We start from the raw sequence: 27360 nt of genomic DNA, 5'->3' as shown, positions 1-27360 counted from the left end.
CTCAAGCTTTTGGGTCTTTTGGATCTGCCATGATCTTTCCTGGGAAAACCACATTTTCAAGCTGGCATGCAAAGCCAGTCGCCGACTGGGCATCCTCCGTCATGCGAAGTCCTTCCTTGGCACTTCTGAGTTCCTCACGACATACAAGGCTTTCATCCGCAGCTAGAAGGAGTACTGCTCTCCCCTCTGGGTTGGTGCACCTGCCTCACACCTAGCTCGGCTTCACGCTGTAGAAACCAAAGCTTTCAGAATCATTGGTATCTCCTGCGATGAAGCTGATTCTGAGAGCCTTTCACTCGCTCACCGCAGGAAGGTTGGTGGTCTTTCTATCTTCTGCTCTCCGGCCTAGCTCCCCCAGCTCTGTCTGTGCTCTGTCCCCCGAATATTCCTTCAGGACACACAAGATCTGCCAGAAACCCTCCTCTGGTGAAACTACCAAAATCAAGACTCTCTGCTCACATTCACTCTTTCATTCCTCTTTTTTCCCACCTCTGTAACAAACTCCCTCATTCTCTTCAATCCCTCTCATCCCTCCAGGTCTTTAAAACAGCTGTTCACCACCATCTCTTATCTTCCCCCAACCAAAATCTTGATCTGTTCTACCCCGTTAATACACCCCAAATCCACATCTTTCAATCTCCGACTTCTTTCCTGAAATTCCTGGTAGTGTCAATTTGTTATAGACTGTGTACCTCTTTCCCTCCCCCCACCCTCCGCCCTCTCCCTTCCACAGATCTACCGTTCTCTACTCTTATTGTGCTTGTGTGCTTCCCTTTCTCTCCCCCTCTTGTCTTCCGCTCCCTTTATTATATGTTTTCATGTGTCCGTTTATGCTTTTTGTGTTAAATGTGTTAGCTCTTACATGAGCCTCGACTTTGTATACAAAAAAAAAATGCTGAAAAACGTGTTTAAAAGAAGATTTGAATCACAGCAACGGCAGGTAAAAAGTGCCCGTCGCGCCAAACCGAATCACGATAAACACACACATAGTGCATGCGCAACAGGCCTCATTTAGCATTCATTTGTCATTCTGAAAGTGACGTATTGGGGTTCTCCCCTCACCCTGACACCACTGAACTAGGAACATTTTTTACTGCTGAAGATTCCTGTGTACACCCCGAGTAAAATCACCATTAAAAAAACAAACATACAAACACACACACTAACAGACACTTCGCAAATTATAGTATGATTATTATTTTTAAATTGATATAATTTACATATTTTATGTACTATTTTGCTATTGTATTATTATTTTAAATTTTGTTTTGTTTTATTTTATTATTTTTATTTGTATCACTTTTCAAAGTTGCTTTTAGTTTATTCATCTAATATTCTGGCACTTTTTGTTTTTACCCTATTAGTCCCACTTTTTTCCCAGTCTCCTTGACCTTTTACCCCTGAACATGACCCACCCTGTCCGAATCAGTCCTTCTCACTCCCACGTGTTCCCTGACCCCTGACCCCACTATCACCCCCATTTTCAACCCTTAACCGTATACCTTCTCACTCTTTTGCTCCGATGAAGGGCTAACAACCCAAACGTCTGGTTCTCCTTGCTTCCTCTAGCATACCTCAATCGACATCCTGTTGATTTCATCCATCCTCTTTTAAACAACAAAAGCCTCCATAACTGTAAAGAGAAAAACGATGTCAGTAGATGGTGTCAATTCAACCAGAGCATGCTGGGAAGTTCCTTCCCCGAAGGTTAACAGTTGTGTTTCTCTCATATTAAAAGTCAAGTATTGTGTTGTCTGGTGTCTCGGTCTGCATGTGCGTGCATCATTTGTGTCTGACATTTCTTCCATGTGATAGCTCTTCTGGCCAGGCCTGACACTAGATGGAAGGGGCTAGCAATTTGGAATTTTAGCCAGGGTGTCGGCGATGACTCGCCCACTCTTTATGAAGGCCACCATGGGATATTTAATGTCCATCAGCTAATGCTGGCACATGGGTCCCTCAGTGCCTAATATCCATTCGAGAGACGCTGCACGTTGCGGTGAATTGTGAGGTCTGCAAAGTACTGTGGAAATGTAACTCATTGATTGGGACTAGTAACGAAGCAGATAGACGATTTCGTAAATGAATATCAGGAATGTGCATGAACATGGTAATCTCTTGTCCACCTGGTCACAGCCCCAGGCTGGAGCACCCCCCTATTGTTTGGTAAATGGAACTCGCAGCAGGAGGGGAGCGAGCTGGTGCCAGTGAGGCGACCGAGTAACGTTTGCGGAGAACGGATTAGAAGCAGCGGAGAAGGGATTACGATTTCAGCGCACAGAGGATTAACGGAAGCTTGCCCATATAAACAGAAGAGACTTGGAGTCAAGGAGCACTCATCATCAGAACCTCTGCCCGACGGGAGGAAGGAGGACGGGAATGGCGGAGGAACATCGGCCGAACAAGAAGGACCATGCGGATAGAGTGACCTGGTCCATTGAGTTAAACGGTAGTTATTTGGTATTGGAATGAACGTGAACAACCAGTTAATAAAGTCATGACCTTTTGTAAAACCTGTTTCCGACCATTGGCGTCTTGAGTCTCACCTACACTTCCACGACAGTACCAATGGTACTTAGGGCTGTTGGTACTCTGCAAAGTACCAAAGTACCAATGGGACAGCATATATTTCGATCGGGAATCAAACCCAGACTTGACAGCTCAAAGGTAATTGCACTATCTTTGCACCATCCTGACAGACCTTATGTATTACAAATACAGCACATTAAATTTGTAATCTGGAAAATAAAAAGTGTCTGATCATATGATGTATACATGAGGTCAAATATGAATGAGAAAAATAATGATGATTATAAATACACTTGCATAGACTGTGTAAATGCAAGGTATTTATATTCTTACCAAAAAGAAAGCCACCAGTCCTGAAGTGCGTAGAGAACCTGCAAATGGAGACAGGGTGGGGGCGAAGGGGATGGGAGTGGTGAGTGTAAACAGAAAATTTGAGAAATGTTCGAGCAAAGGAATTGTTTTTCTTATCATCACATTAAGCTTAACGAGTTGAGGTTATCCCACGAGTTGTCAAGAATGTTTCCTTCTGAGATCCAACACTGAATAGGTTACTACTCACTCAATCACAGAGTCCTGTTAGATGGAGCAGGTATTAAAAAAATTGGCTAGGGTGCCAGCACTCAATGGTCTACTCCTTTTGAAAGGTACCATGGGATGTTAAAATAAGTCTACTAGACTGATAGAGGATGTCAATAGGCACGACAAACGTCTTAACGTTCTATCGAAGGACTGCATACCCGAAGATGCAACAATGCTCTTCCTGAAACTTTTATTTATTGTAGGCTCGGGGATAAAATCCAGACTAGACAGCTCAATGTGAGTGCTCAACCTCTGAGAGATTCTGTCAATCCCATTTTCCTCTTGGAGAAAACATTTTCAAAATAAAGTATCTTCATCAAAGGCTCATTGATCGAAGATGGGGCTTGTATTTTCATATGCAAGACAAGGATATGAGGAGGCGTCAGTGTAATTTTAAAAGAATTACAACATTATTGACAATGGGCACACAGTATCAACAAATCATATGGGATCCTAACATCATGAGTCATGGGATCAGATGGAAATATGAAACAGGCTGATGTGGGTTTTATTAAATATTAATTAACAAATATCCGTTTAATCACTTGTTCATTTTTACAAGAAGCATACATTACTAAATGCATAAAGAAAGCGTCTTTTTGGGGTTTTTGAACACCAATCGAAATTCGGCACCATTGACAATTACCAAGCTCACAGACACCAGGGAAAGAAAACTCCACTATGTCTGTCAATTTTCATTAGGGGCTCACTACACATGACATTGTAGGACTGTGGGGGCAGATCATGAACTCATTATGGCATAGCTACAAGATAAACTGAGAAAGGTGAAAAAATAAATAAATAGCAACTATGACCAGATATGACCTTGAAAACATATCTAAACAAGAAAGAGCAATCGGAGATTGCAAACCCTCGCCAGGATGTATTTTCTGTGGTTTTTAAGGCTTTTGTGTTAAAACAAATAATGCGGCCGAACCACGTGACCGATGATGTCATCATTTTTTTTCTCCACCAGTTTATGCCGACATGATGCTCAATAAATTACATCTTGATAGGATGAAGTTTTGTACTTGTCGAAATATGACGTCATAATGGAGGCACCTATGACATCATCATGAACATATTTTATTCCCCATGGAGAGTTCTTTACAATGAGCCATGTCTCAATTTTTTCTATTCAGCGCTTTCCGAGATATAGAGGTGCAAAGTTTTTCGATTTTTCCAAGATGGAGGCCGAACCACGTGACTTATGACGTCATAATTATCATGAAAAAATTATACAGGTGGAGTTTCACCGATGGTGAAAATTTCCTGTCAATCGGACCAACGGTTGCAGAGATAATCATATTTATTCTGTGCGGACAAACAAACAAACAGACTAGACATCGGTCAGAGACCGAGGACTTGCCGGAATGTACTTTTTTTTCAGGGGTGTTGGTTAGAAGGGAATCGGATAAGTTTGACAGAGTTATTCGTAAAAAAAACAATTTTTGACCTTGAGTTTGACCTTTCAAGGTCACTCAAGGTCAAAGGTCATGGTGCCAAATGAAATGTCGTATGTGACTTCCTATATGTCAGTAACAGTAAGTGTATGCATATCTCTTGAACTTTTAGAGTTATAGTGGTATGAAATATATTTTAAATGAAGACTCGACCCCCCTGATTTCACGTTTTGGGTGACCTTGAGCTTGACCTTGGGCCTAGAGAGTTAAAAATCGGGCACAGTCTATTCCAGGGCAAGACAAATATGTGTGTAAATTATGGCGATTCTATGTGCAACGATGTAGACGTAGTACTGCGCACAAACAGACAGACAGACAGACAGACAAACCAACCAACCAACATACTTGCCGGAATCTATTCCGGCAAGTAACAAACAGACTCGAATGCAATACCCTCTCCTCTGCCGAGGGTAACTAGAACGGCACTGGGTAGAACACACACCTCCACCAGGCTGAACAGTTTATGTTTTGTATCCCACGGATAGCCCAGGTCTGGATTCGGACATGAACCAAAATCTGATCTGCTTATTCTCGTCACCTACCCAACATATCCACCTACTTTTGTCATAATCTGTCCACAACTTTTAGAAATATCGTGCTAAATATAGTTGTTGGCCCTATCTCTCAATGGTGCATGATGAATCACTTGGAAAATTTAAAAAATCTCCTATCCGGATCCATATCCGGATCTTCACCGAAATCTAATCAATTCATCATTGCCATACACCCAACGTGTCCACCAAATTTGTCCGAATCCGTCCATAACTTTTTGAGATCTCCTGCTCATAGACAGACAAACAGACAGAGGTGAAAACATAACCTCCATCCACCTTAGGTGGTGGGGGTAACAATATGCAATAAAGATTTAAAAAAAAAACCTTTTGGAGAGCTAGACTTGGAATGTCAGACAAATTGTGGCAAGAGGTTGAAGACTGTGGAAAAAGAAGCCAAAACATCCCGAAAGCAAGCAGAAAAAAGCTAAATGGCTGTCAGAAGAGGCAATAAATATTGCAGACAAAAAGAGAGTGATGAAAACCAAAGGCCCATCAAGAGAGGACAATAAGCGGCCAAATGCCGACTTCCAACAAGCTAAGAAAGACAAAAAGAAATATTTCAAAAGGCATGCAAAGAGATAAAAAGTGACAATGGAGTGGTGAAAACAAAAGATGAAAAAAAAAGATCAGAGAGATCACAGAGGAAAGTTTATGGTTAGAATTGAGGTCAAGGTACTTAAGAGTAGAATAGAAAAATATCTGACAAAAGAAACACAGATGAAAGAAAGATGTAAGAACTATATGGAAACTCTATACAAATAATATAGCAATATGATGGCAACCTTGGAAGGAAGATAATATGAGCAAGAACCAATAGTGATAGAATGTGAGGTACGTAAATCTCTGAAAGAGCTGGCAAATGGAAAAACACGAGTTGCAGATGAAAATCCAATATAACTCTTCAAGGAAGTTTGGAAGGAGGCAATCAAAATGTTAAGACCTCTCCATACACAGATCTGGCATGGCCTAAAAGGTGAAAGCAGTCAGTGAAGCAGGATTGTATGGCCTAAAAGGTGGAAGCAGACAGTGAAGCAGGATTGTATATATAATCAAGCACACAGCCATGCAATCTCCATAGACAAACATTGGCAGTAGAATGAGCCGTACTGAAGAGCTCAATGACATTCAACGTGGCACCATCAGAGGATGCCACCTTTCCAACAAGTCAGTTGGTCAAATTTCTGCCCTGCTAGAGCTGCCCCGGTTAACTGTAAGTGCTGTTATTGTGAAGTGGAAATGTCTAGGAGAAACAACAGCTCAGCCGCAAAGTGGTAGGCCACACAAGCTCACAGAATGTGACCGCCGAGTGCTGAAGCACATAAACAACGTCTGTCCTCGGTTGCAAAACTCACTACCGAGTTCCAAACTGCCTCTGGAAGCAACGTGAGCACAACAACTGTTTGTCGGGAGCTTCATGAAATGGGTTTCCATGGCTGAGCAGCCGCACACAAGCCTAAGATCACCATGCGCAATGCCAAGCGTTGGCTGGAGTGGTGTAAAGCTCACCGCCATTGGACTCTGGAGCAGTGGAAACGTGTTCTCTGGAGTGATGAATCACACTCCACTATCTGGCAGTCCAGCGGACGAATCTGGGTTTGGCAGATGCCAGGAGAACGCAACTGCCTGAATGCATAGTGCCAACTGTAAAGTTTGGTGGAGGAAGAATAATGGTCTGGGGCTGTTGTTCATGGTTCGGGCTAGTATAGGCCCTTTAGTTCCATTGAAGGGAAATCTTAACGCTACAGCATACAATGACATTCTAGACGATTGTGTGCTTTCAACTTTGTGGCAACAGTTTGGGGAAGGCCCTTTCCTGTTTCAGCATGGCAATGCCCCCGTACACAAAGCGAGGTCCACACAGAAATGGTTTGCCGAGATCGGTGTGGAAGAACTTGACTGGCCTGCACAGAGCCCTGACCTCAACCTGCACATTGAACACCTTTGGGATGAATTGGAACGCCGACAGTGAGCCAGGCCTAATCACCCAACATTAGTGCCCGACCTCACTAATGTTCTTGTGGCTGAATGGAAGCAAATCCCCGCAGCAATGTTCCAACATCTAGTGGAAAGCCTTCCCAGAAAAGTGGAGGCTGTTATAGCAGCAAACGGAAGGATGACAGGCTGAGTCAACCCCAACTGGTATTAATTCAACAGCTGAATGGGATTCTAACTCAGGACCTTGGGATCCCAAGCCCCCTGCCCTAACCATTAGGCCAACACCAGGTATAACACAGAATAGATACTTCATTAAGTGAGAAATGCTCATTGAGCAAGCAGATTATAGAAGAGGAAGAGGTACTAGAGATCAAATTGAAACTACGAGGTGGAACATGGAAAAAGCAAAGGAATACAATAGGAAGGTGTACCTTAGAGATTATAGCAAAGACTTCAAAAATATGTTGATCATGAATTGTGAATTGTGGTGGATGATCCTTTGATGAGAGACATAGGGATGTTGGAGCACCTGATATGTCTGATAAGAATCATGTAAAGTTCGTAGACTAAAGAAGAAGCTACAGTAAGAATGGAGTATGGAGAGACAGAATGGTTTGAGATTGGAAAAAGAGTTAGACAGGGGTACATTCACACCCCTTACTTGTTCAAGCTGTAGAATGAGTACATCATGATGAAATCAAACTTGGATGACATAGAGGCTGGACTCAGGATTAGTGGAAGATGTCTCAACAATCTAATATATAATAATGATTCCACTCTGTCGGCAGAAAGTAAAGCTGGCATGATGAAACTGCTGCAGATAGTGAAGAAGGAAAGTGAAAAAGGTGGTCTTTATATCCACCAACAACTTGAATCTTGTCAACAGAGAAGATTGATGTGTTCAGATTGGGATTCGGATTCAGAATCATTACATGGAAATCGCGGAAAGTTTCATCTTCCCGAGTTCGAAGATTGAACCGAGTGGTGAATGGTGAGGAGAAATTAATAGAAGGTTTGCATTGGGGAGAAGAGCAATGTCAGGATTGACAAACACCTGGAAAGGCAAAGATGTGACAAACAATTTGGCGAAAGCTGTCATCCGAGACGATTTCCACCCAGAGTACAACATTTTTGAACTTCTCCGTTCGGGTAAACATTATCATTCCATCACGACCAACTGTAATCGCTGGCACGACAGACTTGGATGGATGGGTAAAGCATGTGAGTCATGGACAGTGAAAAAGATAGAAAGGAAGAAGATTGACAGTTTTTGAGTCTCATGTTGGAGATAAGTATTTAAAATTCCATGGACTGCAAGAAGAACAAACAAAGTATATATAAGCACCTTTAGAGGCCATTTTTCCCCGCAAGCAGGGGTTGGCCTTTTTCGGGAACCGTGGTTGTTGTTGTTTTTTGGTCCCCTTTTTGAAGCAATGTTTTACGGCCGGATGCCCTTCCTGACGCCAACCCTTTTTGCCGCCTTTAACGACAAACAGGGAATTACCAGTGAACTGGTACTCAATTAGCCGACCTCGGAAGGATGACCAGGCTGAGTCAACCCCCCTGGCGTTAATTCAGCGATCGACCGGGATTCGAACCGAGGATCCTAGGATCCTAAGCCGGCACCCTAGCCGCTAGCCCAACACCAAAACAAAGTGCTTGAAGAAATTAGACCACCATGCACATTAGAAGTGCTGATGCTAAAACAGAAACAGGACATACTTTGGGCACATTTTGGGTGCATAAAAGGAAAGTCTGGAGAAGTTGACCATTATGGGTGCGGTTGAGGGAAGAAGAGGAAGCGGCAGACCTTGCATGTGCAGGATGGATGGGTAAAGGCTGCAACCAAGCTGTCTCTGTCAGAGCTTCAGGAAGCAGTGCAGGATCAGGATGTTTGGAGAAATCTGATCATGAATGTCATGAACTTTACATAACTAGATAACTTAGATATTCTAACGAAAAAGATAACTTGGAAAGGAGGTGAAGGTTGGGGGCAAAAGTGAAATAAAAAAGATGAGAAGTTATTAGGAATAATGAGAGGGGAGGGGGAAGGAAAAAGCAAGCATCGAACATGCAGGAAGGAATGAGAGAGGGGATAGGGGAGTAGAAAGAGGAAATGTGGATCGATATTTATTCTGTTTGCTCAACTTCTTAAAGAGGAAAAATCATGTGGTATAAATATGGATTTTTGGGAATAAAGCAGTCTGCCGGATCCTCTTTCCTGGGTACATTATGTTGGCATTTTAATTAATCGTTTAAAACAAAAAAAAATCTGTCCTCGTTTTCCCCCTGGTTTGTCTTGCTGGGGTGGCGATGTGCAGCAAGCATTTTGGACTGAAGGGCCATTGTTAGTTTCAAATTTGTTTTGGGTCAAACAATTTCTTATTTATGTGATCGTTACAAACAAGATATGCAAAATCATATTTATCATTTCAGGTAAGTTAGCACAACCAAACGTGCATAGCAACCACGCTTAAATGCTTGCATCTGACCTGTGCAGCGATGTTCATCAGGACGACTATGAACAAAAAAAACCAGCCTACTCCTGCTCTAAGGTAACGGATGTAAACCTTCATGCCAACGGAACCTTCCCCGCGATCCTCTTCAGTTGCTTGTGGATCACTTGGCTCCATCTAGAATAGGAAGGAATTCCAAATTAAGCAACTGGAGATGAAATGGAGAGATAAGGCGGCGAGAGATGGTGGGTTGGAGAACAAAGGTGGCGAAAGGCAGTGAGTGGGAAGAGCGAAGGCAGCGAGACCCAGCTGGTGTTAGAAAGTGGAGAGGTGGTGTATGGGAGAGCTTTTGTGGCGGGCGAGTTATGATGGGTGTAAAAGGGAAGGTCACGAGGGGCAGTGGGTGGGAGAGTGAAGGCCATGTGTGACAGGCAGCAGGTAGGAGAAGGAAGACCATAAGAGGCAGTGGTTGCGAGAGGAAAGTGTGTGACAGGCAGCAGGTGTGAAAGAGAAGGCCATGGCATGTGACAAGAGCGAGAGGGAAGGACATTACAGGTGCTAGATGGAAGGCCGAGACAAATGACAGGTGATAGAGGGAAGGACACAACAGGTGGCAGGTGAGGGAGGGAAGGCCACGACAAGTGGGAAAGTGAAGGGCCTGACATGTGGAGATTCGGAAAGGGAAGTGCGTGACATGTGGTGCATGGGAGAGGGAGCCGCAATAGGTGGTGGATGGGAGAGGAAAGGACACAAGTAGCAGTGTGGGAGAGGGAAGGCCTGAGTGCAGCAGATCAAAAAGGGAAAGCCTGAGAGAGGAGGGTGGGAGAGCGAAGGTTTCCAGAGGCCCTGCGTTGGAGAGGAAAGGCCGCCAGGGGTGGTTGTTTGGAAAAGAAAGACCGCGAGAATTGAGGCATGGGAGAAGGAATGCCATGAGATAGTAATTCCATGAGACATGGCGAGTATGAAAGGCAAGGCCAAGTATGGCAGTACGTGGGAGTGGGAAGGCCACGAGAAGCAGTAGGCTGGATAGGGAAGCACATCTGAGGCTGTGAATGAGAGAGGAAAGGCTGCCACAGGTGTCGATTGGGAGGGTGAAGGCCACCACAGGTGTCAGGTGGGAGAAATAATGCTGTGAGAGGCGGCATGTGGGAGAAGGACAGCTGGGAGAGGCAGCGGGTGAGAGAGGGAAAAATGCAGAGGTGGCAGGTGAGAGTGGTTAGGCATGGTGGGTGAAAAAGGGAAGGCTGCAACAAGAGATGGGTGGGAGAGGGAAGGTCGTGAGAAGAGGTGTGTTGGAGATCGAAGGCCGAAATAAGCGGTCGGTCGGAGAGGGAAGCAACGAGAGGCAGTGGACAGGCGAGAGATCGCCATCAGAGGTGATAGATGGGAGAGGGAAGCCATGCTTAGCATTGTGTGGGAGAGGGTAGGCAGTGAGTGGTGGTTGGTGGAAGAATGAAGATGACAAGAGGTTGTACTGTATGTGGGAAAGGGAACCAGGTTTTAGAAACAAAAGTTGTGGTGATGGAAAATAAATGCATTTCCTTCTCAACTAACAATATCTTCGGGGATAGATTCTGCAGTTGAGATTATGGAAGAGCTGTGCGAGCGCTGCGTCCGCACAGATATCGAGCGCTGACGATTCATGGCAGGCTTGGTATTGACTTCCTGTTCAGTTTCTCCCTCTTCCTCATGTTCTTTGGATGCTTTGAGCAAAGCAGCAAAGTCCACTCCTGTTCTCTGTAGATCTTCAAAGGTGCCAGAACTTTCAATTTTACCCTGGGAGGTATCAGGTATAAAGATCAGGAAGCAGGAGGAGAAAATAATTTAAATACAGCCAGAAGAGCAGTCAATTATGAGTCAATTATAATTACTGTATGATATGATAGTCAAGTAAGCAATGATATACTTCCAGAGGAAACTGTGTCTAAGGCCAAATCATAGATATGAGGTTGGTAACTGGGGTTCAGTGGGATATACCCTCAAGCAGAAATTTTGGGTGAATTATGTCAAGTGCCTTTTACATCATAACGTTGTAAGCACCAATGTATTGTCACTTACATCACCAATAAGATCTTGTCACTTTTTTCATTTAGCGAAAACAGCTGTTTGAGTGGGTGTCTCAATTCACGTTTCCCCTACTCCATCATAGTTTGACGTGTTTGTCAATGATCCACAAGCCCCACTCACCTGTTTCAGAATTATTATTTTGTTTGCTGCATTGAGGTACTGGAGCTGATGTGTCACCAGAATTACGGGTTTCTTCTTGAGGATCCCACGTATACAGCTGAGGACATTGCATGCAGATAATGAGCAATTATTAATGGCACGAACATCTTTCACAATGACGTCAATCAAAAACTCAAATCGTTTACTGAACTGCAGAAAGAAACAAGAGTGAAGTATGGCTGAGGGTGCTGTGGCGTCAGGGAGTGGGAGAGAGGGAGGGTTGGATTAAATATTACACTCAAACATAACTAGAACAAGCGTTACGCCTAGGTCCCCCGTCGGTGAAGTGATGCGAGTTGACAAAGTGGAAGACCCAAGGCGGCCATCTTGGATTTTGACGTGGCGACCCAATTTTCAATAGCGTTCTCCCTTATCCGTACATACACCCACACACCAGATTAGAAGTTAGTAGTTCGTTTATTTTTCAAGATATTTCGCTCACAAGGTTCAGACATATATATGGCGACGGCCATCTTGGATTTTGACGTGGCGACCCAATTTTCAATAGCGTTCTTCCTTATGCCGAGATACACCCACACACCAGATTAGAAGTTGGTACTTCGCTTATTTTTCAAGATATTCCACTCACAAGGTTCAGACATACTTGGCGGTGGCCATCTTGGATTTGGACGTGGGTGCACCCACACACCAAATTAGAATTCGGTCGTTCGCTTACGCACGCACGGACGCACACACGCACTGACGCACACACGGACGGAGGGGAAAACCATAGTCCCCCTTTCGCTCCGCGGTGCGACGGGGGACAACAACACTTGGCAGAGAGTATACCTCCGCGAGGTTGAACGGTTTACGTTTTGTATCCCACCGATAGGCCAGATATGGATCCGACATGAACCATAATCTAATCGGCTTGTTCTTTTCACTTACCCAACTAACCCAACAAGTTTCGTCATTAACATATGATTATAGTTTCGTCATCAATATATGATTAGCAAATGGTCACTGGAACAGTCTAAGTACAGAGTGTGAAGATAAAAATTAAATAACGACACTTGTACAATTAATTTTTACATTTTGATCTCCACTCGTACACAAGGCCAAAATTGCGTGTTTGATACTTTTATCCATACCGCCCCATGGATAAGAGATACTCAAACTGTGCTGCTAAAATTCCTTAAAGAGGGATCAAATGGAGAGGTGGAGCGCAAAGCGTGAAGACAAACCATGAGCATATTATTTACAGAATCTTTGGTATTTGAGATATGTGGAGCATCTGGAGGATGAACTAGATTTCTGGAGCAGCCATGGACAATCTGTAGCAGTAGGGCATCTTTGGAATTCCACATGGAGCATTGCATCTCATAGCACTGTCGCAAAAGCATTTTGAAAAGACACAAATCTACTGCTGGAGAGCCTCTTATAAAATGTATGTATCATCAAAACACTTCCCAAAAGGCAATCAATGCCTTCAATGGGAATGAAAGTTCACTAGAGCAGTAAAACAAAAAAGTTTAGTTCAAAAAAGTTAAAACATGTTCAAAAAAGATGGGGTTGCGTGTTCAGTTAAAACAAAAAAAAGTTCAGCTTACTGCTCAAGATTACAAGCTCAAGATATATAGACTTCCGGTTCCTCGGGCGAGTGAGGCGTGCTTCGAGCTCTCCACGGCATCGAAGTTTGAGTGTTTTCCCATTCTTGTCTTTGTCAAATTTCCACTGGTTATTTTGCTGTGTACGTGTTATTGTGTGTTTCTAGTTGGTGTTGGTTTGTGGTTCGTGCAAACTTGTGTGTAGTTAATCGTTTTCTGAATCGTACCTCGTGCGCGGCCTGGTGACTTGGGGCTTCCCTCCCCCCGTCGGTGTTTTGTCGGTTTGGGTTATTTCCTTCGCTGTATTGCTTGTTTCTTTTATTTTATTTTCTCCCCCTCACCTCACCTCCTGAGACAAAGAATTATATATTGATTCTTTCTCTCCTCCCGGACACGTGCTTGTTCGCTCTCCTCCTCGTCTCGGCTTGTGCCCCGCCCCCTGTATCTCGTTTTCTTCCGCCTCTGCTCCTTCTTTCTCAAATCGACGTTCTCGCTTGGAGACTTTTCCCGGATTTTTTTTTTTTTTCATCGTTCTGTTTGGATATTGTTGGAATATGTTTAAACCGCAGCCGTGATGCTGACGCCTCCCCCCCCCCCCCCACCCCCAGAATTTACATGTTTTAAACGTTTCCCAGTGTGTACCCTGGTCAGAATAGGTACACCGTATCCCTGCGTGTCGTAAGAGACGACTAAGAGGGTTGGCGTCAGGAAGGGCATCCGGCCATAAAAACATTGCCTCAAAAAGAGAACCATGACAATCACAAGTACATATGGGCAGGGTGCAGCCCGAAGTGGAGATCGGTTTCTGAGGTTTGGGACATGGAATGTGGGGACAATGACAGGGAGATCAGGAGAAGTGGTGGAAGTATTGGTCAGAAGAAGAGTGGACATATGTTGTGTGCAAGAGACGAGATGGAAGGGAAGTGGTGTGAGAATGGTGAAGGGTAGGCAGGGACAGAAATACAAGTTTGTGTGGCAAGGGTGCCCGGAGGGCGTGAATGGTGTTGGTGTCCTGTTTTCTGAGGAGTTTGTAGACAGTGTGGTGAGTGTGACTAGAGTGAGTGATAGGTTGATGATGGTGAAAATGATGATTGGAAAGCTCTTGGTGAACGTCATCTCGGGATATGCTCTGCAGGTTGGTCGAAGCGATGAAGAGAAGGACAAGTTCTGGTGTGCGATAGAGAAGCTGATGGAAAACGTGAAAGATGAGGAAGTTGTTGTGGTGGGAGGAGACCTGAATGGACATGTGGGAAGGAGTATGGATGGTTTTGAGGGAGTTCATGGGGGTTACGGATATGGTGTGAGAAATGGAGAAGGTGAAAGGATTTTGGAGTTTGCTGATGGAGCTGATTTGTTGATTTGTAATACTCAGTTCCAGAAAGAGGACAATAAGCTTGTTACATACACGTCAGGTGGGTCGACGACAACCGTTGACTACCTGATGGTGCGTCGGCGAGATAGGGGGCACCTCCGGGACACAAAGGTGATCCCGGGGGAGGAGGCTGTTTCACAGCACCACTTGGTTGTCTGCGACATAAGGGTGAAAGGTGCGAGGAGAGCTCGGTGGGTGAAGTACCAACCGAGAATGAAGGTGTGGAGGTTGAAAGAGGTGACAGTAAGGGAGGCATTAAAAGAGAGGCTGAGTAGGGTAGAGGATGATGTGGTTGAGCTTGAAAGTGGTTGGATGTCAATGAAAGCTAGTCTGTTGGGAGCCGTTGGTGAGGTATGTGGATGGACAAAAGGACCACCGAGGCACTCGGAAACATGGTGGTGGGATGTTGAGGTTGGAAAGAGGATTGACGAGAAGAGGAAGAAGTTCAAAGAGTGGCAGAAGGCGAAGGGTACGGGAGCAGAAACAGCAGAGCATGAAAGTTATAAGGCAGCCAGGAAGGCTGCAAAGAAAGAGGTAGCAAAGGCGCAGGAGGCATGTAGGAAAATGTTCGGAGAACGCTTGGATTCGGAAGAGGGTCAGAAAGCAGTATTCAGGATTGCAAAGCAGATAGCGAAAGAGAGGTGTGATGTGATGGGGGTGAGTTGCTTGAAGGATGAAGTGGGACAAATCGTTGTCGACCCAGATGGAATTAAAGGAAGATGGAAAAGATATATGGAAATGCTGTTGAATACAGAGAATGAATGGGATGGCAACATAGAGAGTAACCCAGTTTTAGGACCGGCAGAGAAGATAACTGAGAAGGAAGTTGAGGAAGCGATAAAAGCAATGAAGAGTGGAAAAGCGGGAGGGCCGACGGGAGTTGTGGGAGATATGTTGAAGGCAGCAGGAAGTTGGGGTGTGAAGAGAATGACAGAGATCTGTAATTTGGTGGTGAAAGAAGGCCGCATTCCAGTGGATTGGGAACTGAGTACCCTCGTCCCTCTATACAAGGGGAAAGGTGACCCTCTGGAGTGTGGCTCGTACCGAGCGATAAAGTTATTGGAGCATGGAATGAAGGTATTGGAAAGGGTGTTGGAGAGGAGGATAAGGAAGAAAGTGAAGATCGACGAAATGCAGTTTGGATTTATGCCAGGAAGAGGAACGACAGATGCGCTTTTCCTTGTGAGGCAGTTGCAGGAGAAGTACATGGATAAGAGGAAGAAGTTGTTTTTTGGGTTTGTTGATCTGGAGAAAGCATTCGATAGGGTTCCACGCAAAGTATTGACATGGGCATTGAGGAAGTTAGGAGTGGAGGAATGGTTGATCAGAGTAGTGATGGCAATGTACAAAAGAGCACGCACAGCTGTAAGGACGAAGGACGGGAACAGTGGTGAGTTTGAGGTGAAGGTGGGAGTGCATCAGGGGTCGGTACTAAGTCCACTACTATTTGTAGCTGTGATGGAGGTGCTGGCTCAGACCGTAAAGGAGGGTTTACCGTGGGAGTTGTTGTATGCAGATGATCTGGTGTTGATTGCGGAAAGTATGGATGGACTGAAGGAAAAGATGAACAAGTGAAAGGAATGTATGGAGACAAAAGGTCTGAAGGTGAATATCGGAAAGACAAAGGTGATGGCAAGTGGTAAAGCATGTGGTGAGGTGGAAAGAACTGGGAAGTGGCCGTGTGCTGTGTGTAGGAAGGGTGTCGGGGTGAACTCCATTCAATGTACAATGTGTGCTGAGTGGGTTCATCAAAAATGTAGTGGTCTGAGAGGGTCATTAACCAGTGTGGCAGCTACATTCAAATGTAAGGTGTGCACAGAGGGAGCTGCAGATGGAGGAAATGTTGAGTTGGATCTTGGAGACGGCGTGAAGCTGGAAGGTGTGAAAACATTTTGCTACCTCGGAGACATGCTGAATGGAGAAGGTGGATCAGACTCGGCAACGGTTGCTCGAGTGAGATGTGCATGGAAGAAGTTTCGGGAACTGAGTGGCATGCTGATGAGGAGGAGAGTGTCGCTGAAGCTGAAGGGAAAGGTGTATGCTGCATGTGTGAGAAGTGTTATGATTTATGGGAGCGAGACATGGGTAATGAACGTAGAGCAGCAACGAAGGCTGGAAAGGGTGGAAATGCGAATGGTTCGATGGATGTGCGGAGTATCGTTGAGAGAGAGGAAGACAAATGATGAATTGCGAAAGATGATGGGAATATTGCCTGTGATTGATGCTGTGAAGAGGAACAGGTTGAGATGGTTTGGTCATGTATTGAGGAAGGATGAAAGTGACTGGTTGAGAAGAGTGATGGAAGTTAATGTAGAAGGAAGTAGAGGACGGGGAAGACCGAGAAAGACTTGGCTAAAGATGGTGGAAGAAGAAATGCGGGCAAGGGGGTTAACAAGGAGAGATGCAGAAAATAGGGCAAAATGGAGAAGATTGTCATGGGGACCGCAAGGCTAACCCCCGCTCTAGCAGGGAACATGGCCTTAAAATGCATGTTGTTGTTGTTGTTGTGTTGTTACTGCTCAAGATGTTATGACGTGTACTGTGTACACACCTTGTTTTGTTTAACGATGTTGGAATGTGACGCCCAAATTTTTCGTTGTCTTGTTGACTACGCCTCGTAAATGACTTTATATAATACCAAGAAAATACAAAACTCGAGACAAGTATGCCACACAAAATTAAGGTTGTCGAGTTGAACATGTGACCTCCAGCTACGTGTTGGGCAAAAAGTGCCAAGCCGAACAGTCTTTCATTAATTATTTCAAGCTCGACAAAATAAAATTTCAATTTTTCGAACGCGATGTCCTAGTTCCAACAAAGTTTCATCTTACAGTACTAGTTTCTGCAAACACAGGTGACTTTACATCAGATAAAAATTAAATACAACAACACAATGTATATTTTATACAAAATCTAGGGTCATGGAAGAGCCGAGTTTGAGGCGACAGAGGACCAAAAGGTAATGTACTGACAGTGGGGCAACAGTTGGACACAAACAAGGTAATGAATGAACAGGAAAAGAGGAGACGAAAGGAGGAAATACAGTAACCTGTAAGTAAGTCTGTTGGATTAATGGCGGTAGGAAATATTTTCAGAGGGATGGGGGTTTAAAATGAAATGGTAATGGACTGCTTGCTTGAAGTTATGGAGGGAAGAATGTTCTGAGTTTTCATAGAATTACTTGGCATTATGGAGGATGCCCACACTGGGGCTGGCTTTGAAGACCAGTTTTGCTAAGTAGTTGGCCCATGAGAGGTCATGGTTGATGGTGAGGCCTGGAGGTTCAAGAGACTGAAAGCTCTTTCAGTGGCTGACCATGGTCCATGGAAATAAATGGGTGGGTTTGTTTGATGACCCTTTTAAGTGATAAGGTGAAACTGTGATATTTGCTGGGATTCGAAGACATCTACCATAAAAAACAGAATGCCAGTTTGCAAGATGTCTGTCCCCCTTCATAAGGGTAGGTTTAAAGAAAGACTTTTAACACGAATGTGTGTTCACTACGGTCTATTTTTGAGGATAAAACTACAGTAACGCAAAAAACATTTTCCATAAAAGAGTAATTATGTCTCTTCTATTGGAAATGTAGACGGTGGCTTGCAAACCGAGCCTCAAGGGTGGTGTACAGAAGCGTTTTTTAAAATAACAATAAATACAAGGCGCAGAGAGGTGAAATTCGCTGCACATGATGTGTAACGCGTGCAGAGTAAAACAATTGTTCACTTATGTCCGTATGATTTCTCATAAATAAAGAAGATATAAGCACACCTGACACTAGGCCAAGGCTTCAGACAACTTTGGTACGTTCACAAGGCTGCACGGTCAGATAAACTGCTCGACCCGTCATTTTTGACGGGGATTTTAGTCGATGAAGAATAAAGTTCCTGACAGTTTTTGTTTTGTTGCAAATCATGATTCGTTTCATTTTTAGCAAAGTATAAGAGAGGAGGTGTAAAGTTGCAGCAGATGCTGAGTGGGGAGGCAGGATACACAACAATAATATCCTGACCTTGACGAACTATTAAGCAGAGGAATAAAATGTATATTCCTAGAAAATAACTAAATATTCACACATGTAATTGTCAAAAAAATGCTTTTTATTGCATTGTATATTTGAAGATCTGAAGAAGTAAAGAATAGAATGCAAGATAAAGAATGTAGAATGCAAGATAACATCAACATAAACGGGTTTGTAGGAGTAAAAACCATTGAAGACTCAAGACTCAGTCCTACATTTGTCTCACACCAACAATCCTCATAAGGAATGACAAAAACCATGCGGGCCACATCTTAAAGCCATAAAAAGGCCAGGCAATACAGACTCGAGATAGACCAACCAACATCTAGTATACTATTCCAATTAAATGACTCATTTATTAAGACTTTACATCACAACACAATTATATGCAAGTAGCTGGTGTTTTACATAATGGATGGATGAAACTTGATACCAAGGCAATGTACGTATCCCGACAAATGTGGAGACAGACACAGGGAGTTCTTTTTTTTATTTAAAAACAGTCAAGTGAACATGGAGGAGCATGTCCGCATAAGAAGTTTGATTCAGAAACTAGATATCTCCATTGTGTTGTTGGACACTGCAACTGACTGATGCTGTATTTTGAAACAAAGCCAGTTGTTTGCAGTATAGAACTTGGTTAAGCTTCTGGGAACTTGCAAAACGTGGAAGTGGTTGCCATTGCCATATTGGAACCAAACTCTTCGTACATATCACATGCAGGATGAGGACATGAGGAGTCATAAGTGCACTTTTATACGAAAGCCCAGTAGAAGCCCCTTGGCGATGGCTTGTGAGAAACAGTATAGGGTTCAGTTTTCATTTAACCAACCTAGCATGGTCACAAATGAACGATTTGGCAGTATGTCATCCTAAAGAGCCCATCATAAGCGCGAAATCTGCATCGGCGGCTCTTCTTCATCAATTTGTGATCATAAATCTCGGTATTCAAAGACCTGAGCGACACACAGACGCCATCCTAGTTTGGAGGTGATGCGTTGGCATAATTTATGCGCATCATGTCAGCATCATGTCATATTTAGAGCTAGTGTGTGTATACTGTATGTATATATACTAGGGCATGCCCGTACTATATCTATATCTAAAATTATATCCCCCCCTCTATTTACATGAAATGGTTTGGTACATGAAATGTTTTGGTTCATTCGCAACGCCAAAGCGAACGGCGAACGCTTTACATGAAATGGTTTGGTGCATGAAATGTTTTGGTCCATTCGCAACGCCAAAGCGAACGGCGAACGCTTTACATGAAATGGTTTGGTTCATGAAATGTTTTGGTCCATTCGCAACGCCAAAGCGAACGGCGAACGGCTTGCGAGTACAGTGACAATCCCCCCGGGGTTTTTATTAGTTTTAAAACATAGTTTAACGCCAACATAGCGGCAACATAGTTTGCAAACGTGAAATAAATGAATACGCTCTCAAATGTGCCATCCGAGGCAGAGTGTGTCCGCCACGTTCGGCACACGCGATAGCTCACTGCTCTCTGATTGGTTGAATCGTTTTTTGGACATAGCTCGGTAAGTAATTGTCCGATTAATATGAAACCTTGAAAAGGCACATCCTCGGGTCCCCAGCAATATACCTGGCAAGTTTAAAGTATATCGGACCCGTGGTTGTCGAGAAACAGCGGTCACAGACAAACGTACAAACAAACAAACACACAGAGATTACTGGAATTATAGATACTAGGGCATTGCCCGTACTATATCTATATCTAAAATTATATCCCCCCCCTCTATTTACATGAAATGGTTTGGTCCAAAGCAAACGGCTTCCGGAGTTTGGTAAAGCAATCGCCATCGCGTGCACAAACGCGCAGGAAAGCGAATGAATCGCAAATTCGTTTTTATTAGTTTTAAAACTTTATTAAAACATAGTTTAACGGCAACATAGTTTTCCAACGTGAAATAAATGAATACGCTGTCAAATGTGCCATCCGAGGCAGAGTGTGTCCGCCACGTTCGGCACACGCGATCGTTCGCTGCTCTCTGATTGGTTGAATCGTTTTTTGGACATAGCTCGGTAAGTAATTGTCCGATTAATATGAAACCTTGAAAAGGCACATCCTCGGGTCCCCAGCAATATACCTGGCAAGTTAAAAGTATATCGGACCCGTGGTTGTCGAGAAACAGCGGTCACAGACAAACGTACAAACGTACAGACAGAGATTACTGGAATTATAGATAGATATATATATATATATATATATATATATATATATATATTTATATATATATATATATATATATATATATACACGTAGTGTGTTCAAAAAGTATCCGACCTTTGTTCATAAAAGATACTCGCATCCAGATAAAAATTTTTTTATAATAATCTCGTTCAAAGTAGTCCCCTTGGGCTGCCACACACTTCTCCCAACGGTTCTGCCACTGTCGGCAGCAGCACTGGAACGCCTCTTTTGGGATGGCGCGCAGCTGGTCCGTCGCATTCCGCATGATGTCTTCTCTGGAGTCGAAGAAGACGGTCAGCATGACTTTGACATTGCTGCGGACCTGCCTTGCTTTTTTGGCCTCGGGGATGTTGGATGCTTCCATTGTGATGACTGCAACTTGGTTTCTGGGTCGTACCCATAAACCCAGGACTCATCGCCAGTGATCACTGTGTTGAGGAAGCTGGGATCGCTGTTCACAGTCTCCAGCATGTCCTGTGCGATCTCCAAACGGAGTTGCTTCTGCTCAATCGTTAGCAGCTTTGGTACGAACTTCGCTGAGATTCTCCTGAAGCCCAAATCCTTATTCATAATGGAATGAACGGTGTTGAATCTTGCGGATCGTTTCCACTTGGGAATCGCCAAGCTTTACACCAAATTTGATGCAGTAGCGTTTTTTTTTTTTGTTTTTTTTTTGTATACCGAATCGAGGCTCGTGAAAGAGCTAAAAGTTTTTCGTTGTTGTTCGTTGTTCAAGCGTTGTTCAAGTTTTTCCGTCATTTTGTCAAAAACGAAAATCCGACGGTGCTCACTTACATGTCCTCACTCATCAGCGGTCTGCCGTCGAATGACAGCTTCTGCAGGTGGGAAAAAATTCAAGCGTGCGCATTAGGATCGCCTACATACGTGCACCAATCAACGCCTCCCTAGCTTCTTTTTTTTTACGCACGAAAAATAAAGGTCGGATACTTTTTGAACACAGTAGTATATATACATATATAATATATATATATATATATATATATATATACATATACATATATAATATATATATATATATATATATATATATATATATATATATATATATATATATATATATATATATATATATATATATATATATACATATATATATATATATATATATATATAGATAGATGTACATATATATTTATTTATCTATATTCTTATTCTATTATATATATATAAAAGAAAGTTTTTGCTTGTTTGTTTATCTGCATGCGCTAATCTCCTGAACGGTGAAAGATAGGAGGAAACCTCTGAAACAAAAAATGTCGGGACGGGCCCCGGGAAGGTTATAGGTTAGGTGGTGATGCCGGTCGAGGCAGTCTCGGCCGGGCTGGGCCCATTTCACAATTAAAAGCTGAGCTGAATTATAGTAGTCAATCTTCTATGGCCGCGAGTAAAAGCTGAATTACAGAAGTAAATTCATTCAAAAAGAACTAAAAATGTCGGGACGGGCCCCGGGAAGGTTATAGGTTAGGTGGTGATGCCGGTCGAGGCAGTCTCGGCCGGGCTGGGCCCATTTCACAATTAAAAGCTGAGCTGAATTATAGTAGTCAATCTTCTATGGCCGCGAGTAAAAGCTGAATTACAGAAGTAAATTCATTCAAAAAGAACTAAAAATGTCGGGACGGGCCCCGGGAAGGTTATAGGTTAGGTGGTGAGGCCGGTCGAGGCCGCCTCAACCGGGCTGGGCCCATTTCGCAATAAATCTTCTTCTTCTTTCAAAATTCTCTTGAAGTACAACTTATTCACTTAATAGGAATATCAAACTGATTGCAACACATGCTTTCAAAATTCTCTCTCACGGGGCCCGACAGAAGAAAGAAGAAGAAATCGTTGAGCACTAACTGATACTGGGCTCGCGTCAGACAAATGTACAGAAGATTAAATTCATTCAAAAAGCACCCGGGCAATGCCGGGTGCATTCAGCTGGTATATTATAAATAAAAGGCATTTTCTGTCTGTCTGTCTGTCTATGTGTGCGTGAAATACCAATCCATTCATGCCCAAACTACTGGGCCAATTGCAACCACACTTGGCAGATAGACCAAATTGGACCTCCTGTTGAACATGGGCTACTTAGTTTTTTCAAAGACCACTAATAATGATGATATCGCTAAATGAAATTCAAAATGATATTGTGGGAGCACGTGGGTCTACAATCCACATGCCCCTCATCTCCCCTCCTTGATAAGTCTCGCCGTCCCACTTACACCACCAGCCCTATCTGCACTGCACCTCCTTCCTGTCCTTCCCCTCATTGCAAGATTTGTGGTTTCGGGATTATCATCAGTGGAACCAAGCGATCTGCCTCAATATAGTTTGTTGTCTTGGATCTGGAATCTATATATACCCGTGAGGGTCATTCCTGCTCACCTGTTCCTCACCTTGTCTTATTTTACCCCACAATGGCAAAAAAATACAGAAATATCAAATTTACATAATTATTCAACACCCTGGGTAAATACTTAGTAGAAGCACCTTTGCCAGCGATTGAGCTGCGAGTCTTCTTGGGTATGTCTGTATCAGCTTTGCACACCTGGATTTGGGGAGTTTCTCCCATTCTTTCCTGCGGATTTGCTCAAGATCTGTCAAGTTGGATGGGGAGCGTTGGTGAACAGCAATGTTCAAGTCTTTCCACAGATTCTCAATGGGATTCAAGTCCGGGCTTTAGCTGGGCCACTCAAGGACTTTCATGTTCTTGTTCTGAAGCCATTCCAGTGTTGCTTTGGCTGTATGCTTGAGGTCATTGTCCTGTTGGAATTTAAATCTTCACCGCAGTCTAAGATCTTTTGCACTTGGAAGCAGGTTCTCCTCAATGACTTGCCTATATTTGGCTCCATCAATTGTTGCTTCTAACATTGCAAGTCTCCCAATCTCTGCTGCTGAAAAGCATTCCCATAGCATGATGCTGCCACCACTATGCTTCACAATGGGATGGTCTTATATGGGTGATGTGCCCGGATGTGTGCCAGGTTTCCATCAGACATAACGCTTTGCAGTCAGGCTAAATAGATCAATTTTATCTCATCAGACCACAGAATATTTTGCCTCATGCTCTCAGATTCTTGCACATGCCTTTTTGCAAACTCCAGGTGTGCCGTCACGTGCCTTTTTCTTAGGATTTGCCTCTGTCTGGCCACTCTCCCATTAAGACGAGATTTGTGAAGTGCTGCAGAGTTTGTTGTCCTTCTGGCAGGTTCTTCCACCTCAGCCATGGAACTCTGTAGTTCTGTCAGAGTGGTCATTGGGTCGTTGGTCACCTCCCTGACCAAGGTTATTCTTGCCCGGTTGCTCAGTTTGGTCGGACGGCCAGATTTAGAAAGAGTCTGGGTAGTTCCATATTCTTTCCATTTCCTAATGATGGAGCTCACTGGGCTCTTGGAAACTTTCAATATTCTATAAATTGTTTTATACTCTTCCCCAGATCTATTAGTAAGGGAAACATATGAAAATCTGTTAACTAAATTGTTACCAAAAAATTTCTTCACCAATATGTTTGTAAAGGTGTGTAATAACATGTGTTAAAATGTTGAAGGTCAACTCCCGTGGGAAACCCAGAAAAAAAGCTGTTGAATTCGGGTACCGAAAAATTATTTTCGAGAATTTTTATTTTTTTAAATCGGCCCTTAAGTAACTTATGAGGGGTCAAATAAGGGTTTTTCATGATTCTGAGTTGATTGTTAACATTTATATTTCACCACAGACACTCCTTTGTGGAAAAATAATTTCTAAATATATCTCATTTTCTACTTTGCAGGACATGGAGTCTAGCAATATGGATGAAGACGTTACTCCACCTGTGCTCAATTGCTTCATCTGTGCACGCTCGGATACACCAGCTGAAAGGCTCATACAGGCAACTCCAAAGGGATACTCAACTTTATTGAAACAAGCAGAAACTGTCGAAAATGTTACTATTGTGGAACGTATGAAGGAGGCTCAAAAGGAAGGAAAACTGAGGTACCACCAGAAGTGTAAAAATGATCTGTACAACAACTTTGTTGCAACCACCAAGAAGTCAGCTCAAGCATCAAAGGCAGAGAAAGAGTCATCAAAGTTGAAGAGAAGACGCACTACTTGTGAGTTCAGTTCATCAACTGGCTGCAGTTCTAGAAGATCACAGTCAGTTGACCTCCTGTATAAGGATGTATGCATTCTTTGCAACCAACCAGCCCAGCTCTACAAAAATAATCCAGCACAAGCTAGAAAGAAATACAGAGTGCCAGATAATTTGACTGCAGATACACTGAAGGCAAGCTTGCTGAAGACAGCACGGAGTCGCGGGGATGACTGGGGCACTGAAGTCACTGGACGCCTGGAAGGGATCAACGACTTGGTAGCAGAAGAAACACTGTACCATTTGCGATGCAAACTTATGTTTGCGAGAGGTGACAGTTTGTCCAAGACTGATGAGGAAGGAAAAAGGAAGAGAGGACAGAGGAGTATTGATGAGGAGCGAGAGGCAGTTTTTATTGAATTCTGCGAATGGTTGGACTCAGAATTAGAGCATGGGGTAATGAACATGGACCAAGTCCATGAAAAGCTGCAGGAGTTTGATCAGTCACCAGAGAAGAGCCTTTCTTATTCAAAGCATTGGCTAAAGATAAAACTTCTAGAGAAATACGAAGACACCTTGTATTTCACAACACAGGAAAGAAGGGCAGATGTACTCTGTCTCAAAGATGGCACCGACAATATTCTGCGAGGGCATCATGCTAATCTTGACCATGGAGATGAGAAGACTCAGATCATAAAGACGGCACTCAAGTTCATATCCAATGATATTGCCTTGATTGATTTAGGTCCAAAGTCATACCCCACCACACACAGTATGACTGACATCGATAGTCAGCTGACACTTGTTCCTGCAAGCCTTCAGATGTTCTTGAGACCGATTGTCAAGACAGACGAAAAGGTTGCCGTTTGGGGGCAGAATTTTATTAAGGCCTGTCGACCTCGGTCTGGAGTATTGCCACACCAAATGGGGCTTGCCATACAACTTGATCATAGATTTGGGTCAAAATGGATGCTCAACAAGTTCCACCGGCTGGGATACACCGAGTCTTACACGGAGACACAAAACTACAAATACTGCTTCCTTAATAGTAGGAGTGGAGATGATGTTCCAGATACTTCTGGCACTCTTGACACCATTGTGGAGGAAACCGATGAACAGATCAATGATAAGGTTGCGGTTGATGCTGCGCTTGAGGATCAATCAGTGATGACAGCCAAAGTGCCAGCCAGTGAAAGTGAATTGTCAAGTAATGATCAGGTGGTCTTTATGGAGGTTGGGGAAACAAACAATGCAGTCACTCAGTTTGTTGGAGACAATATAGATTTAAACATTGTCTCTATTCACGGAAACACTCCCTTTCACTCAATGGGTTGGATCGAAGTCACCTCTCCGGCACCACCTTTGCCAGAACCAGGGGACGCGGCTGAGTACATCGACATCTTCCTTGACACAGAAGCCACCAAGGAAACAGTGATTCAGGCTGGTACTGCGATTTTCAAGTACATTTACCATGGACGAGATACTACATTGGGTGAAATTCGGTACAACATGTTCTCAAGGAAGGCAGCGGCAGGAGTGATCAAACCAGAGACTCTACCTCCAACAGAGGGTGCAGCTGCACAACATTCACTCCGTGCCTACCTGCAGACCCGGGACTGGATCCTTCTACAGAGCATGTCTCTGAACCCGTGACTATGGATGGACAATAGGTGTGCATGGGTATGAGCCAGTTCCAACACTGGACCCCACGGCTCCTGAGGAGCTATTGCAGTTCACGAGCTGTAATTGTCATGGAGATTGCAGCAACCGGCGATGCAGCTGCAAGAAGAATGGGGTCACGTGCATCTCGGCCTGTGGAGTCTGTAATGGCATTACATGCAGAAACTGCAGTCATGATGTTGTTGAGTCTGAAGAAGACATAGACAATGACTGTTGAAACTTCTGACATTGTGAATGAGAAATAACTCTTGAGTATTATATATGTATGTGAAATAAAAGCTACTTTGTGTGTAAATGTAAAAGTGAAAATATAAATGTTAACAATCAACTCAGAATCATGAAAACCCCTTATTTGACCCCTCATAAGTTACTTAAGGGCCGATTAAAAAAAATAAAAATTCTCGAAAATAATTTTTCAGTACCCGAATTCAACAGCTTTTTTTCTGGGTTTCCCACGGGAGTTGAACTTCAACATTTTAACACATGTTATTACACACCTTTACAAACATATTGGTGAAGAAATTTTTTGGTAACAATTTAGTTAACAGATTTGTGAAATATCTCATAAAATGCCCTTACTATATGTCTCCTCACAATTCTATTTCAAGTTCTACGGACAGTTCCTTGGACTTGATGGTAGAGTTTCTGCTCTGACATGCACCGTCAACTGTGGGACCTTTCTATCTCTCTATCGCTCTGTCTTTCTATCTCTTTCAT

General features: G+C 43.5%; 1 protein-coding gene across 1 annotated transcript in view; it reads right to left on the bottom strand.

Annotated features, from left to right (window-relative positions):
* Nucleotides 1-27360, bottom strand: part of ABCC4 (ATP binding cassette subfamily C member 4 (PEL blood group)) — a 157296-nt gene that overhangs the window by 70110 nt on the left and 59826 nt on the right. Inside the window, exons 8-11 of the mRNA XM_078784419.1 lie at nucleotides 11704-11800; nucleotides 11071-11292; nucleotides 9553-9693; nucleotides 2863-2900 (exon numbers count right to left, since the gene is read on the bottom strand). Coding sequence (XP_078640545.1) covers nucleotides 2863-2900; nucleotides 9553-9693; nucleotides 11071-11292; nucleotides 11704-11800 — 498 coding nt within the window. The remainder of the gene's footprint in view (nucleotides 1-2862; nucleotides 2901-9552; nucleotides 9694-11070; nucleotides 11293-11703; nucleotides 11801-27360) is intronic.

This window comes from Myxine glutinosa, chromosome 9 (assembly GCF_964187855.1).
Source record: "Myxine glutinosa chromosome 9, kmMyxGlut1.1, whole genome shotgun sequence".
In the NCBI taxonomy this organism is placed as follows: Eukaryota; Metazoa; Chordata; class Myxini; order Myxiniformes; family Myxinidae; genus Myxine; species Myxine glutinosa.
Note: the sequence above shows the minus strand (reverse complement) of the source record. Positions and strands in the feature narration are given on the sequence as shown.